General features: G+C 37.0%; 1 protein-coding gene across 1 annotated transcript in view; it reads right to left on the bottom strand.

Moving 5' to 3' along the window:
* Positions 1 to 14,553, bottom strand: part of LOC114385647 (vacuolar protein sorting-associated protein 54, chloroplastic-like) — a 32,626-nt gene extending 18,073 nt beyond the window's left edge. Inside the window, exons 1-11 of the mRNA XM_028345646.1 lie at positions 13,422 to 14,553; positions 12,779 to 12,841; positions 12,431 to 12,510; positions 11,521 to 11,638; positions 9,664 to 9,738; positions 4,182 to 4,338; positions 3,963 to 4,051; positions 2,716 to 2,972; positions 948 to 1,119; positions 776 to 859; positions 266 to 687 (exon numbers count right to left, since the gene is read on the bottom strand). Of these exons, the coding sequence (XP_028201447.1) occupies positions 266 to 687; positions 776 to 859; positions 948 to 1,119; positions 2,716 to 2,972; positions 3,963 to 4,051; positions 4,182 to 4,338; positions 9,664 to 9,738; positions 11,521 to 11,638; positions 12,431 to 12,510; positions 12,779 to 12,841; positions 13,422 to 14,228 (2,324 nt within the window). The 5' untranslated portion in view covers positions 14,229 to 14,553. The remainder of the gene's footprint in view (positions 1 to 265; positions 688 to 775; positions 860 to 947; positions 1,120 to 2,715; positions 2,973 to 3,962; positions 4,052 to 4,181; positions 4,339 to 9,663; positions 9,739 to 11,520; positions 11,639 to 12,430; positions 12,511 to 12,778; positions 12,842 to 13,421) is intronic.
* Positions 14,554 to 15,361: the final 808 nt, after the last annotated feature.

The raw sequence follows: 15,361 nt of genomic DNA on the forward strand, positions 1-15,361 counted from the left end.
TAAAAGCAAACATGACAAAGCTACTTTAAATGTATTCACAAGATGGCAGCCCAAACAAAATCATAAAAAGACAATTGAACCTCACAAATAGGCAACTTCAAATTAAGACTAACAGAAAACAGTATATTGTAATATTGTAATAAAATATTCCAGCATACCCACACAAACATACTCAGAGAGACAGAGAACACTGAAAAAAGAAAACAAAAGGAACAGAAGGTGCAACTACTTGGGAAAGAAGAGAAGTTGAATCCAGATAACTAACCAGTTTACCATGTGATAACCAACACCTTTGTAATAAAGAGCCTGAGATGTAGATTTTTTATGGTCTTTCTCAGTATTGTTACTATGTGCTGATGAAATCCTACCATGAGCTTTATTTGGTTCCGTTGAATCAACCGGGGATTTAGATCTATCTGGTGTTTCATTATTCATCGATGATTCAATGGAATTAGACTGCATAATTTGCTGTTCAGCAGTTGACTCTGAACTGTCTGCCATCGGCAGAACATCATTGTTAGTCACCACACAATTGTAACTGGTAGAAATATCATCCTCGGTTTCATTAAGGTTCTCAGAAGTCAAATTATCAGATGTAAAAAGCAAACTGATAATGGATTGAAATTCATCAGGAACATCAATCTCCACCCAGGTTTCCTGGTCAAGCACTGCCTTAATCTTTGACATCTACATCCAAAGCAGCATCCATTAACAATTATGTACAAAGATTTCATGATGATGAATGTCATACAAAAGGACAAAAATTAAAACTAACCCGAGATTCATGCTGAAAATCAACAAAAGCCTTGGCCTGTGATTGCAGTGTCCCACGGATGCTGTATCCCAACCTCCCACCAATCTGTTAACATAAGCATGGGAATTAAATCATGGAACAAAAATCATATAATTTTTATTCTTAAGTTTTAAATCAATATGAAAATATATACTTTTTCTGTAGCAGTAATGAACTCCTGGGTAATGTTGTATATGGTTAGAAACTCCAGCAATTTCAACCTAGGATGAAGAATTGCACGGACCCCAAGAAGCTTTGCCCATCTTCCATGAGCAGCATCACATGCCGCAAAGACAGCTTCTGCGTTTTCTCGCAATATATCAGCTCTGTTTAGAATCAGATTGTTTGAGAACATCAAACAAATGGGACAACAACTAAAACACAAAAGTTATGGAAGAAAACAAACAAGATCTGAAATGTATTCTCCTTTTTTATCTGGAAGTTTTACAAGTAGCCGGTGAATTAAAATGATGTCCCCGTCACCCTCATTCTTAAAGGGAGGAAACCAAAAGTGCCATTTGTTATCAGCAAAAAGAAATTCAGTACTAGACTCCTGACAGCCTCTACGACAACAAAATGACCACTGAAGGGTCTAATAAACATGCATACTGATTTAACATCATTTATGTGATAAGAGCTATTAATCTTGCATGACAAAACAAGTTACTCCATATATAATAAACATGCATACTGATTTAACATCATGTCACTCCTACTTATTTAAAAAAATTATGGTTTATTATCTTTTTAGTCCCTAAACTTTTTAGGATTTCTGATTTTAGTTTCTGAACTTTTTATTTCTGTTTTTAGTCCCTAAACCCTTTTTTCGTTCTTACTTTTTAGTCCTCTAAAGGGACTCAAACTAAGGACAGAAAAAAAGTTAAGGGACCAAAAATAAGGACAAAAAAAAGTTAAAGGACTAAAAACAAATAAAAAAAAGTTCAGGGACTAAAAATAAAAATTCTAAAACTTTGAAGGACTAAAAAGATAATAAACCCAAAAAATTAATATCCAGCAATCAGAAGCCTGTATGTCATCAATCACAACTTTCGCAAGTGAATAACAGGAGTGAACATTCTAAGAAGTGACATCTTCAGTCTTTCATAGGAAACTGAAAATGTACAATAAAAAATTAACAAACTAAAGTTTTAGTCAAGCTGGGAAAGAGATTCTTCATATCATGATGCACTCGTGCTATAGCCACAAGTAATAACCACTCAAGTCTAAAGGAAAAATAAAGTAGAGGCTAATATTAATATTGCAGCACAAAATTTTTTTTCTTTCAATTTTTCGTCTCATTTCCCCCCCATTTCATATTTGGTAGCAATGTATCATATTTTTAAATAACAGGATAGAAACTTTTAAGAGATATAAAGCACTGTATATGTGTTCACTTTATTTAAAAGCATCGCTACATAATGGACTCTAGAGAGGAATTGCTCACATCCTCTCAAAGCTTCATCATATCATATTACATGCCACCATTCAATGAATAATCAAACTTAAAGAGGGAAAACACTACCAAAAAAAAAAAACTTTAAACAGGAAAAAAAGAAATTCCTTGCAAGAAAAAAGAAAAAAAATTGAGATAACAACACCGTAGTGTATCAGTTATAGAAATCTTCACTATATAAGTCCACTCATTCAAATATAGTTAAAAAATTACAAATACAATCCAGGAGGCACAAGACAACAGTGTCTCTTAATAATTATATTTTCAAACTGAATTATAAAGTTTGGGTGCTTCTGAACTTCATAATAGCAGTTATCGTTTTATGAGGACCGGAAAAGGAAATTTGAAAGGAAAAATTAGCTCTAATCACAAATTACTTGCTTTCTCAATTAAAACACCAAAACAGAATCTGGAAAAGGCATTCCAGTTTCCACTACAAGTAAATCAGAAACAAGAGCCTAGATTTAACCTGAAATTTTTTGACATGTTTGAGGAGCTCATAGAATCAATTGCTTTTCCCTGAAATGAAGAACCCTTGGCAACACTTCTTTGTGCTGAATATGGCAAAAATGTAGTACCATGAGACTCGCTTTCTTGGGATGTTTCTGCAGCTGCAGCACCATGAGCAATTGCCGCCACAACTGAATCAGCAGCATAATGACCATCACGGTTGCTTAAGATCCATTCGATGGCCTTTTTCACTTCAGCAGCCCGCACTAAATGTGCCTGCAATCACTAAAAGGAAAAAAATCTTATTACATCACTCTTAAAACAACTAAGTTGCAAAACAACGTATAACTGAATTTCAGTAACCTATATATGCCACTATTATGCTTCTAAAGCACAATATTGATAACTATGTCCATGCATTGCACAGCTAGCTTGATTTCAACCTCTTTGATCTCTGCTCAGTTTATTCATATTTCATACAAATTTCTATTTGTTATTGGCTTCTTTCTTCACACTTTGGTTGGCCAGTCCACACAATTATTTGGGATTGATAACTATGCTTGCACTAAGTGTGAATAATTTCACAACCAAGCTACATAATCTTCTACACCTTTCACATTTATTTGTCTTGTAAGAAAATAGATTTAAGAGAAAGTTCAACTAAATGGAGGATAAGAAATCTTTCAAAACAAAGTGAACCAAAACAAAATATCTGGAGACAAAATAAAATACACAATAAAGCAACCCAATCTATACATGGCAACCCTGAAACAGCCAATTCATGAAACACCACACAAAGAGGTGTGCAACCTTATACCAAAGTACTTTTAGGAGCAAATAGTTAAGCTTCAAAGACAGCTTTTCAGCTGCAACCAAAGGACTACAGGAACTGAACATTGCCACACAATGTTTCCTCCCATTTTGACAAATACTTCAAACCTCTGCAGTACAAACTGTTTCAAAGTAGGAGGACACACCAAAACCTCACCAAGGAACATCCCCCCCTCCCACTAAAAAGAAGTTGCTCCATTTCTAAGAGACAGGATACTTCAAAAAACATGGGGACACTTTCAAATTTTTATATGCAGAAATGTTCAAGTGCATGCCATATCCCTTTTGTATAACAGTGTCTGTGAAGCTTAGCAATACAAGCAACATATCATAAACACACATCCTTTACATTATTAAAACTGTATACTGTTCAAAGGACACAAGAATTTTAGTCTAGAAGATGTAACAAATTAACAATTGCCAAGTATAAATTACCTGTACTATCAAGAAAATAGCACTCAGAAGATGCACAAAACAGTCAGATGATAGGCTCCGCAACTTGCTAGCAAGTGATGCACCTCCACCTGAGTTACTATTTAGCATTAGAAAGTTGAAAGTAGAACAGATCACATAAAACCACAATGGAAGAAAAATATTAAAAGTATATTTTCTCGTACAGACAAACATAATCAATTATGCTAACGAAATTCTCACCATCTGCATCCACAGCTCTGTCTCCAGAAAAGAATTCTGACTCTGAACCTCGAGAAGCAAGAACCGGAAGCAACTCAGCAACAGCAGTCTTAATAGCACTCTTCATATCAGCAGTCAGTGTATCTCGATAAGTCCTCAGGACAGAGGGAAGTTTAGCCTGAAAATAAGGGAATTACTTAACCAAATTAAGCTTAAATAAATCACCAAATTTTCTGTTCCCAGATAACAATGGTCAAGGATAGTCACATTCTGAAGCAGTACTTTGAAAAGGTAGTCTTGATGTTTTATAGTGATGTTTCTCAGAAAAACAACAATCTCAAGTCATTAAAAAATGTGAAATCACTCACCATGAATAATTCCCAGCACATAGAAAACCAAGGGAGATAAAACACATGTAAGAATAGACAAGTAGCTGTAGGAAACAGAAGAAACATGGTAAATAAAGGGGGGGGGGGGGGGGGGGGGGGTGGAATGATGTCTCTTACCCTGTGTTTGTTTGGGTGTAAAGAGAGAGGAGAGAAATAGGATGGAAATACCAAATTTCTACTGTTTTTTTCCTTCTTATTTCTATCCATCCAAACAACACATCTTTTCTACTTTATTTTCATTTATTTCTATCCTTTCTATTACTTTCCTCAATTTCATTTCTAATTCAAACAGAGCATTAATCTCTTACAAAACGTATACAACAGTCTTTTCCCATGAATTGGAATGGATCAAACAGACATAATGTTCAATCATAAATCATATCTATAGATAAACTATTAACCTCTAAATCCTTGTTAATGGTTTCACCTATAGATTTTCTTTGTTTCCCTTTACCCCTAGCATTTTGGCTACCCTCCATAAGTTCTACTCTGCTTACTGGGGCTTCTACAAGTCCTCTCCAAACATGCCCAAACCACCTAACAACCAACCATCTTTTCAATAATAGATGTTACTCCAACTTTCTAATGCATTCATTCTCAATAGTCAATACCATCTTGTCTAGTATGTCCACTCATTCAATGAAACATTCTCATCTCTACTACATTAAGTTCATTATTCTCTTGTTGGCTTTTTATAACTTAACAATGCAAGTCTTATAACTGAGAAAAGTTTCCCTTAAGCTTCAGCAGTATATTTCTGTCACATAGAACACCATAAACAGACAGCTCTCTCCTCAAGAGGTTCTCAAAAGAAATCAGCTCCAGGAAGAGGTGTGGTTAGCTGCACAATCTCACGAATCCTTACTAAGACAGAAAGCTAGAGTGAGATGGATAAAAGAAGGCGACTGTAATTCTCGATATTTCCACCTAATGGTCAATGCAAGTCGCAGAAATAACTCTGTGAGTGGAGTTTGGATTGATGGAGCATGGACCGAGGAACCAAAGAAGGTGAAGGAGGCTGCCAGATTGTTTTTTTACAACAGATTCCAAGAAGAAAACCAGCAAAGACCCCGTCTAGATGGCATATGCTTTCAGACTATCAACCATCATCACAATGTCATGTTATCGGGCAGGTTCCAGGAGGATGAAATAAAGGAGGTAGTGTGGGGCTGTGGGAGTGAGATAAGCCCGGGACCGGACGGAATTAATTTTAAATTCATCAAGAGATTCTGGATCATTTTAAAACCGGACATTCTGAGATTTTTGGATGAGTTCTATGTCAACGGAATATTTCCAAGGGGAAGCAATGCATCGTTCATAGTCTTAATTCCAAAGGTGGCTAATCCACAACATCTGGAGGAGTATAGACCTATTTCACTCATTGGCTGCATGTACAAGATCGTGGCCAAAATATTGACAAATAGGATGAAGAAGATTATGCCAGTTATAATAGACGAGAGACAATCTGCTTTCATAGAGGGTAGACATTTGCTACAAAGTGCACTAATAGCAAATGAGGTGGTGGAAGATGCTAGAAGAGGTCAGAAGCTGTGCATTGTCTTTAAAGTTGATTATGAGAAGGCATACGATTCGGTCTCTTGGGACTTCCTGATCTATATGCTCAGCAGATTGGGCTTTTCCTCCAAATGGATTCAGTGGATAGAGGGATGTTTGAAATCTGCATCCATCTCCGTGTTGATCAATGGTAGCCCTTCGCCTGAATTTTCACCACAGCGAGGACTTAGGCAAGGAGACCCATTAGCACCTTTTCTTTTCAATATTGTGGCGGAGGCACTGAATGGCTTGGTGAGAGAGGCTGTCAAGAAAACCTTATTCAGGGGTTTCACTGTTGGCTCAAATAAGGTGGACATTAGTATCCTCCAATATGCGGATGATACTATATTTTTTGGAGAGGCGTCTATGGAGAACATCAGAGCAATTAAAGCCATATTGAGGATTTTTGAGCTGGCATCAAGCTTAAAAATTAAATTTGCTAATTGTTGTTTTGGTGCAATTGGCATGTCGGAGAGGTGGATTTCCGAGGCAGCCAGATGTTTGAATTGTAGTCAGCTGTCCTTCCCTTTTGTCTACCTAGGAATACCTATAGGTGCCAACCCAAGGAGGGATCACATGTGGGAACCTATTATCAATAAGTGTGAGAGAGCATTAGCTAAGTGGAAGCAAAGACATCTTTCATTTGGGGGGAGAGCGACTCTAATTCAATCAGTTTTAACTTCTATTCCCATTTACTTTTTGTCTTTTTTCAGGATTCCAAAGAAGGTGGTGGATAAGTTAGTACGTGTGCAAAGAAGATTCCTTTGGGGAGGAGGTCCAAATAATAACAAAATTGCCTGGATCAAATGGGAGACCGTTTGCCTCCCAAAAGAAAAAGGTGGTTTGGGTATTAAAGATATAAACACGTTCAACCTTGCACTTCTTGGCAAATGGAGATGGGACTTGTTTCAGAACTAAGGTCAGCTGTGGGTAAGAGTATTGGAGTCTAAATATGGCGGATGGAGGGGTTTGGACGCAGCATCTAATGATAAAAAACAGTCTTTGTGGTGGAGGGATCTAAAAATGGTTTTCCAAGCATCACTTGGATCAAAATACCCCAGATTGTCACTAATTTCATGCCAACAAAACCATTTAATCCAACACATGGGAGATTATAAGGAAGTGGAGTGGAAGTGGAAGCTATCTTGGAGAAGGCCGTTGTTTGACAATGAGGTAACCATGGCTGTCAAATTTCTAAATGACATCGAAAGGCAGCCTATTCAGATGCATAGAAGAGATGGGTGGGTGTGGAGGGGAGATCCAAGCGGTCATTATACGGTGCAATCAGCTTACAATTTGTTGAGGGAAGCAACAGCCGACGGGATCCAGGACAGTGTTTATCACGAATTATGGAAATTGAAGGTGCCACTTAAGTGTACAATATTCGCTTGGAGGCTACTTAGAGATAGGTTACCTACCAAAATTAATTTACACAGAAGACAAGTAGAGGTCTCGGATACCAGCTGTCCTTTATGCAGGAATGCGGTGGAAGATGCAGGCCATTTGTTCTTCCATTGCAGAAAAGTCACCCCCATATGGTGGGAATCATCATCATGGGTGAGCCAATCTGCTGCTTTCCCGAAAGACCCAAAGATGCATTTCCTACAACATGATCTATCAATGGTTGATGGACTGAGGGCCAAAAGATGGAAATGGTGGTGGATAGCTGTCACGTGGACTATTTGGAAGCAAAGAAATAAGCTGATATTCTCCAATGATGTTTTTGACAGCAACAAAGTCATGGATGATGCAGTCTTCTTACTTTGGACATGGTTGCGGAATTTAGAGAAGGATTTTTCCATGCATTTTAACCAATGGTCTAGTAACATTTCTGCAGGGTTCATGTAACAGTAATTTTAGACTATTTAGTTTTGCTCTAGCTGGGGTAGCCCAACTGTGGTTCCATTCCTGACTCCATTTTAGTCAGTTTTGGAACCAATGTTTCGGGCATCATTGTTTTGGGCACTCCTATATCTGTAACTTAGTACCTCTGGTACTCTACCTACTTTTGCTGAGCAAAAAAAAAAAAAGCATGGCTTCATTTCATCCACCCTAATCATATCCTATGGTTTACATCTCTCTCAAACTCTCCATCGTTTTGCATGATGGACCCAAGATGCTATAGCCACGTGACTTGTGGTATGGTCTCCTATTTTTACCTCTAAGCTAGGATTGGTGTGCTTCCCGCTAGACTTACAATCCATTTGGTCCATCTCACTTCTACATAAATGAAAGTTGTGCCAAAGCTTATTTCCACATCTCTAACTTCCCATTTATTTACTCTCTTGACTCTCCATCCAAGATTATATCATCTGCAAAAGTATGCATCATGGCACCAGCTCTTGAAAATGCCAAGTAAGAACATCCAAGAGAAAGGTAAAATGATAGCCCTTAGTTGACCCCTAGTAGTGCAGTCCTATAATTATAGGAAAATCTGTTGTGATGCCACCCTGTGTTCTTACCCTAGTTGTGACCCTCTCGTACACATCTTTGATTGCTCAAATATAGGCAACACAACGCCTTTTTTCTTTAGGGACTTCCGCAATACCTATCCCGATACCCTATAATACCCCTTTTCCAAATCAATGAACACCACATGTATGTCTTTTTATTCCTTCCATACTGCTCCATCAATTGTTGTAGGAAGTATATTGCTTCCTTGGCCAACTTCCAAAGCATAATTACCCTTGCTTTTTAGTAATAAGTCTCTTGTATTAATCCCTGTTCAATTACCCACTTCCATAGCTTCATAGTATGGTTCATGAGCTCAATCCCCCTACAATTTGTGCAATTTTATGAAATATATGATAAAAAATTTAGGAATCTTAAAAAAGATTTCGTAGATCTCTCCTCACAAATATTGTGAAATCATGAGATCCTACAAATTTTGTGTAGGGAAGGAGGGATTTGAATACTGTATACAAGTTACAACCAGACAATTTATTGCCAAATTTTGTGTAGGGAAGGAGACACATCAAAGAAACAAGTATTAAAATTTCATCTTCCAAGATAATCCTCAAATCAATAAACAAAGGACAACTACAATGTAGAGCCCAATAAAATTAAGGATCACCACATATATAATAATTATTGTTAAAAGCAAATGTCTGGCATTTACCTACTGCAATCATGCTGGGTTTCAGATTTTATACAAAGTTCTGGTCAGGACATCTTGGAAAAGACAGTAGTTCATGTAGAATTTGTGATGGCATTTAGAAAAAAAAATACACGAAGATTCAGGAGTTCGGAAATTGGAATCACATGGGATGCATTAATATGGAACACTCAAGCATAGTTTCTTTGTGTATTGTAGCTCAGAAACAGAAACCTTTTATATGGCATGGGATCTCATGCAAAATTATTTTTTTGTTTTTCTTTTATTTTCCTTTTCATCAGTTGCAAAATACCTAGTATATACAAATCTTGATGACGGGATAATTTATCCTCAAAAATACAAAAGGGAAAATCTCACAGCACTCAAAAAAAAAATAATACTCAAACTTTCAGAATAACTAGATTAAACAGTAAGTTTCTTAAGATAAATACACCTAATTACTTACAGTTCTGAGCAATCCAATTACAGTAGGAAGAAGACTATCTTTGAAATTATTGGTTTCCTCTTCTTCCAACTTTACCTGGTTAAGAAACACAGAGGTTAGATCACAAACGGCATCCTGAAACTTCACAATCAAGGTCAAAACACAAGGTTAACCATACATCATATCATATAACTTTACGTATGAGACTTTCAGCTACTCATATGTTGGACTAATGCTAAAACAGAGTACTCAAATAAATGATTGTGCAGCGTGTAAAAATAAAGGCATCAAGAATCAACAAGAGCTTCATTTACCCAGTTACCCTTATAGACCAGCCATCTATGTTCCAACACAGATAGATTAATTTGGATTTTGGATTCTTCATGTGTTTCCCTAAAAATCTTTTTCTCAGATGCAGAGAGTCTAAATTAAATAGTCAATCTCCTAAAAATTAAAAAAATTCATCCCTAACAAATCCATTTGAAACTCTCGCACTGACCTCCTAAACACAGGTCTTTCATTAGGACAGAGGTTCTTCATAAGATTAACAATATAATAAAATGTTGCAAATTCATATACCATACACAGCTTTTCATCAGACATGTGTTACATGCATATTAACACTGGAACGGTAAAATAGGAAAAGAATGGATTTTATTCAAGAACTCTAATCCCAGTTCAGCCCCCAAGTGGTAACAGATCTAGGATAGGAATGAATGTTAATTAGTGAGTACAGAAATGGCCTTGGGAGTTTTGAGAGGCTCAATATTCCTCCTGCTTAATTTCACAGAAATGAGATCTCCTTACCCTCTCTCTACCTTCCTATTTAACAATCATACAAAAATAACAAACTTCCTCACATGTTAATTACACAAACTGTAATCAGTTATGTTCAATTCAAGGGTTTTGTTCCACCGCAACACTCCTATTTCTTCTCTCAGACTGCCACAATAGGAAGCTAATACCAAATTACCAATCATGTGAGGGTTTAATCAGAAACAGTGATCAATTTGTTTCTGCACTGCAAAATGGCTGTTTTATGAGATAATCTGGTTGTGGATCTTGATCAACACAGGATGAGTCCTTTCACCTTGTAGATTTTTTTTAACAGAAAAATAAATTTTATTAAGTAGAGAAGAGGTTATTATACGCTTTAGAGAGAGTAACAATGAGGAGGCTATGATATCATGGCAGATTGAGTGTGCTCTTTTTCCAGTTCTGACGTGTGCATGGCAGGAGAGTAATGTTAGTATTTTCCAGGGTGTTTGTTTTCCCTTTCATTTGTCAAATGGTAGAAATGTTTTTATGGCTATGATCCCCTGCTCGTGATCATTTCAAGGGAATTTCTATTATTGATTGATATGCAAAGAGATTGTGCAGTTTTGTTGCACTTTTGAACCATTTGAAATTGTCTTTTACTCCCTTCTTCTTGTTTCCCTTTTTAGTTGGGCTTTCTTAACCTCGTCCCAAATGTATATCTCTCCTTCCAGATAATATTAAACCTCTTCTGTAGAAAAAATAAGGACATAAAAACAGTATCTACTTAAAAGACAACAACAATACATTAAGAAGGAAATGTTTATGAAGGTTACAACTTCAAATTCTACACAAGTACAAAAATGAATGTTCACTTTTTTCTTTAGTGAAGTTTAATACATACATGCATACATGAATTCCATCAGAAAATGTAACTAGAGCCTATTGGCCCAGTGACAACAAAGAACAACTCATTTTTCTATATCTTGACCCCCATTATAGCAAAAGAAAGCACCATAGAAAACTATACCATTAGAAAATGTAATGGTGAAGATTTGAAAGATTTCCAGCACAAGAGTCAAAGAAAATTAAAGATAAAACTAACTGAAGATACAATCTTACTTCATCATCCTTTCCATTCATTGGAAGGGAAGCTCTTGCTTTAGCTTTGGATAAAATTATCACATCTTTTTCAGCAGCATCGTGTAAGGAAGCTCGAATAAACTCTGCTGAAAGAATGCTACCAAAATAATACAATACATTACTAAACGTCCAATACAAATAAAATTTTAGCATTTTCTTTTACAAATATGAAATCCAATTTTAGAAATAAACCATAACCAAAAGTCAAGATTTCAAAGTTCGGAATATCAATGGACAAAGAAAACATGTTTAGAATACATAGAAGTTTAAAATATTTCAAAATAAGAAAGCTCGAATAAACTCCGCTGAAAGAATGCTACCAAAATAATACAATACATTACTAAACGTCCAATACAAATAAAATTTTAGCTTGGAACCATGTTGCTGGCAAGTCAATCTAATTACATGTACTGCTTTGTACCTCTGGTACTCACAATATATATAAATATAATTTATCTTTGCTGATAAAAAAAAACAAATAAAATTTTAGCCTTTTTTGTTTTACAAATATGAAATCCAATTTTAGAAATAAACCATAACCAAAAGTCAAGATTTCAAAGTTCAGAATATCAATGGACAAAGAAAACATGTTTAGAATACATAGAAGTTTAAAATATTTCAAAATAAGAATTGAATTTGTTCACAAGCTTAACAATTGAGATCATTATTCACATTAGCAGATTGCAGATAGCCTTTTCAGCAACTAAGATTAAAAAAAACAAAAGGAGCTATCCAAACTTAAACATTATAGCACAACCTATTCTCTTTCAATTATTACTCAGCTCTCTAAAATCAAGAAAGTAGAAAACATTGTTAAATGAATTTTCAAATGCAAGTTAATGGAAAAATTATCTTAAAAAATTAAACAGTAGCATATGCCAAGGTGTACCTGTTTATGGATTCTATAAAGCCTATTACATGATCTCTAAGATGACGAAAGCAATGCAGACCAGAGAGCTCATCTCCATCCTGCCAAAGTTACAGGAAATGAACAAGACAAATTAGTATAGTATTTTCTCTTCAACTTTCATGAATCCCATCAGGCTATGTTATAAACAGTCTTCAAATGGAACTAGCTAAGTTCAACACAATAATTGATATCAGCTAAAGCATTAATCTCGAGTCCCATCCACTTAACTTTAAAACAATTAAAACTTAAAAACAGAATATAACCCAAGACCATCATATATAAAAGCATACATATTCATGAGATACAAAATAATGATTAAAGAGATACCAGCAAATGTTGCAAATCATCAGTCACATCTAGTGCTCCAGCACAATCTGCAGACGCAACAAGCTGTATCGCAGCAAAACACATCAACTTAATAGTAATCAACAATACCAATATGCAAACACAACCAAAATAACAATGGAAACACCAAGAGACAAGCAAATAAATGACCAACAGTGAATCAATAAGGCATGACAACTAGTAATTAAACAATCACCATAAAATTCACCTAATTAATCCACAACCTAAACCAGCCCACAACAACAATTAAATACAAGCACAGTTTCACTGCAAATCTTCACAATCCTACTCAGCAAAGGTTAGACACTAACATTGCTCCACTCTTCACAAAAACACAAACACAGTTTCATAATTGCTTTTAGTGTGGTTCTCCAGACAGAATTGGTGTCTTATCTCAGTAATTTATGTTGATCTACAATGCAAACTTTTATTAGACAAATTAATGAAGTATAACTCCAATTCTAGTTGGAGAACAGCACCAAAAGTACCTAAGGAATCACATCCAAGTTTTGTGCTCGCACACAAATCTTCACAATCCTACTCGGCAAAAAAGATTAGACACTCACATCACAGACCACGGCGAGAAACAGAAACATCAAAATCCAAAAAACGCAAAAACGAGTACCAATTTGAGAGCGGAGAGGGCCTGGTTGACGTAAAATATAAGCCTGAGTTTCTGCAGGAGTGCGAGGAGGTTGGTCCTGGTGCCGTTGAGCTCCTGAATCTGGCGCGCATCATGGACCAAATCGGCATCGAGGAGGCGAATGGTGTCCTTGAGGCGCCGAATCTGCTCGCAACCCTGGAGGATCTTAGCATCAAGGTCCTGCAGCTGCCCCTGCGCCTCGAAGAACGATGAGGACCGGAGCGAGATCTCCTTCACGAGGTGCAGCTCCACGACATCCAGGTAGTGCGAGAGCTTCTCCTGCAGCGCGAGGTTCTCGGCGACGTTGGCGAAGGGGCAGGCGGCGCGGAACGTGGCGCCGTCCTCGAGGCGGAAGTCCTCCTTGAAGTAGAGCGCCGGGACCTCGCGGAGGCACGCCACCAGCGCCTTTCCCTGACCGACGCTGCCGGAATTGGTGGCGTCAGAGGTGGCGGCGGCGGCATTGATCTGTTCGTTGGAGGCGTGGTTCCGGATGTCCGCGAAGCGGTGGAAGGCGTCGGCGATGGGGGAAAGGTAGGGGAGGAAGTCAGATCGGGAGACATCGGAGGCGGCCTTGGAGGCGGAGATAGGGGCGAATTCAGGGACGGAGACGGCGGAGGCGGAGGAGGACCACCAGCCGGCCCAGGAGGCAGCGTCGGAGGCGTGAGGATTGTTCAAAATCGAAGAGAGGCTTTGGATTGTATCAGAATTAGATTTGGAGAGAGATGAAGAAGAAGAGGAGAGGGAGGTTGGTGACCTTCCCCACGAGTGCTGGGAAGGTGGGGAATCCATCACATTACTTTTCTTTTCTAGTGATGAGTTTCGATTTCAATTGGAGTGTGTGATTACAAATGTGATGGATTTTGGTGTGGTGAGTGTGGATTTTTTTTGTTTTCAGGTACGTTGGGATCTGAGGGAGGGAAGTGTTGTTGTGTTGTGCTTGTGAAATGGAGGACATACGATACGAGAAAGGCGGGTTGGGGATTGAGATCGGGATCTTCAACCCGGAACAATCAAACTCCGGAGTCTAGTACTATTGGGTGATGCTTCAAGATGTAATCACCCACAACAGGATAGATAGATCGATTGTATGAGTAAACATTAAGAAGAATTAATTTTATTTTTCATTCATATATTCATATAATATATTAAGGTTAAGCTTTAGTTATTGTATGAGTAAACATTAAGAAGTATCAAATGTTTGTCCACTAAATATTGGACATGTGTAACTCTAATTTTTTTTTTCTTTCTCCCACACCTCTAACACCATCACCACCACCCAGATCCACTACGACCTATGTGTCTTTTACATTGTGTTGTTTTTGTTTTTTATTATGTAGGAGTTGACGCATAGAAGGTCTATTGAACATTGTAACCACGTGTTGTAATTGATGAAGAATAAGGGAGTTAGAGGAGCAACAAGCTAGAAGATTTTTTCTCTTTGATTGAAACATTTTTTCCTTAGGGGGTCTAACATCAAATTTAGGAAAAATTAGACTACATTTCTGTCCAATTTTGAAATTATTTGTTTGACCCAATCTCTAATTTTTTTTTTTTTTGGCTTTGGGTTTATTGTGGGTTTTTTAATCTAGATTGATGTTAGGGAAGAGATACACAAATTGTATTCTTGCATTTTCATATTTTATTTTTATGCAATTTGGGGTGGGGGGTGGGGGGGGGGGGGGTTAACCCCCATAAATTTCAAAATAAAATAAAAAACACCATGTAGGTTTGGACATAACCAAATCTAATTCTTAACCTAAATATAACACATTATAATTTTGTGAGGACAAAAAACGGATATTTTTTTTTGCAGGCACTAAAATCGAACTTTGGTATATTTACAGGGACATAAAACGTATTTAGCCTTATTTTTTGTTGAGTTTACCTACGTCTAAGTCACATTGGACTATAGGTTCATTTAT

This window comes from Glycine soja, chromosome 15 (genome assembly GCF_004193775.1).
Source record: "Glycine soja cultivar W05 chromosome 15, ASM419377v2, whole genome shotgun sequence".
In the NCBI taxonomy this organism is placed as follows: domain Eukaryota; kingdom Viridiplantae; phylum Streptophyta; class Magnoliopsida; order Fabales; family Fabaceae; genus Glycine; species Glycine soja.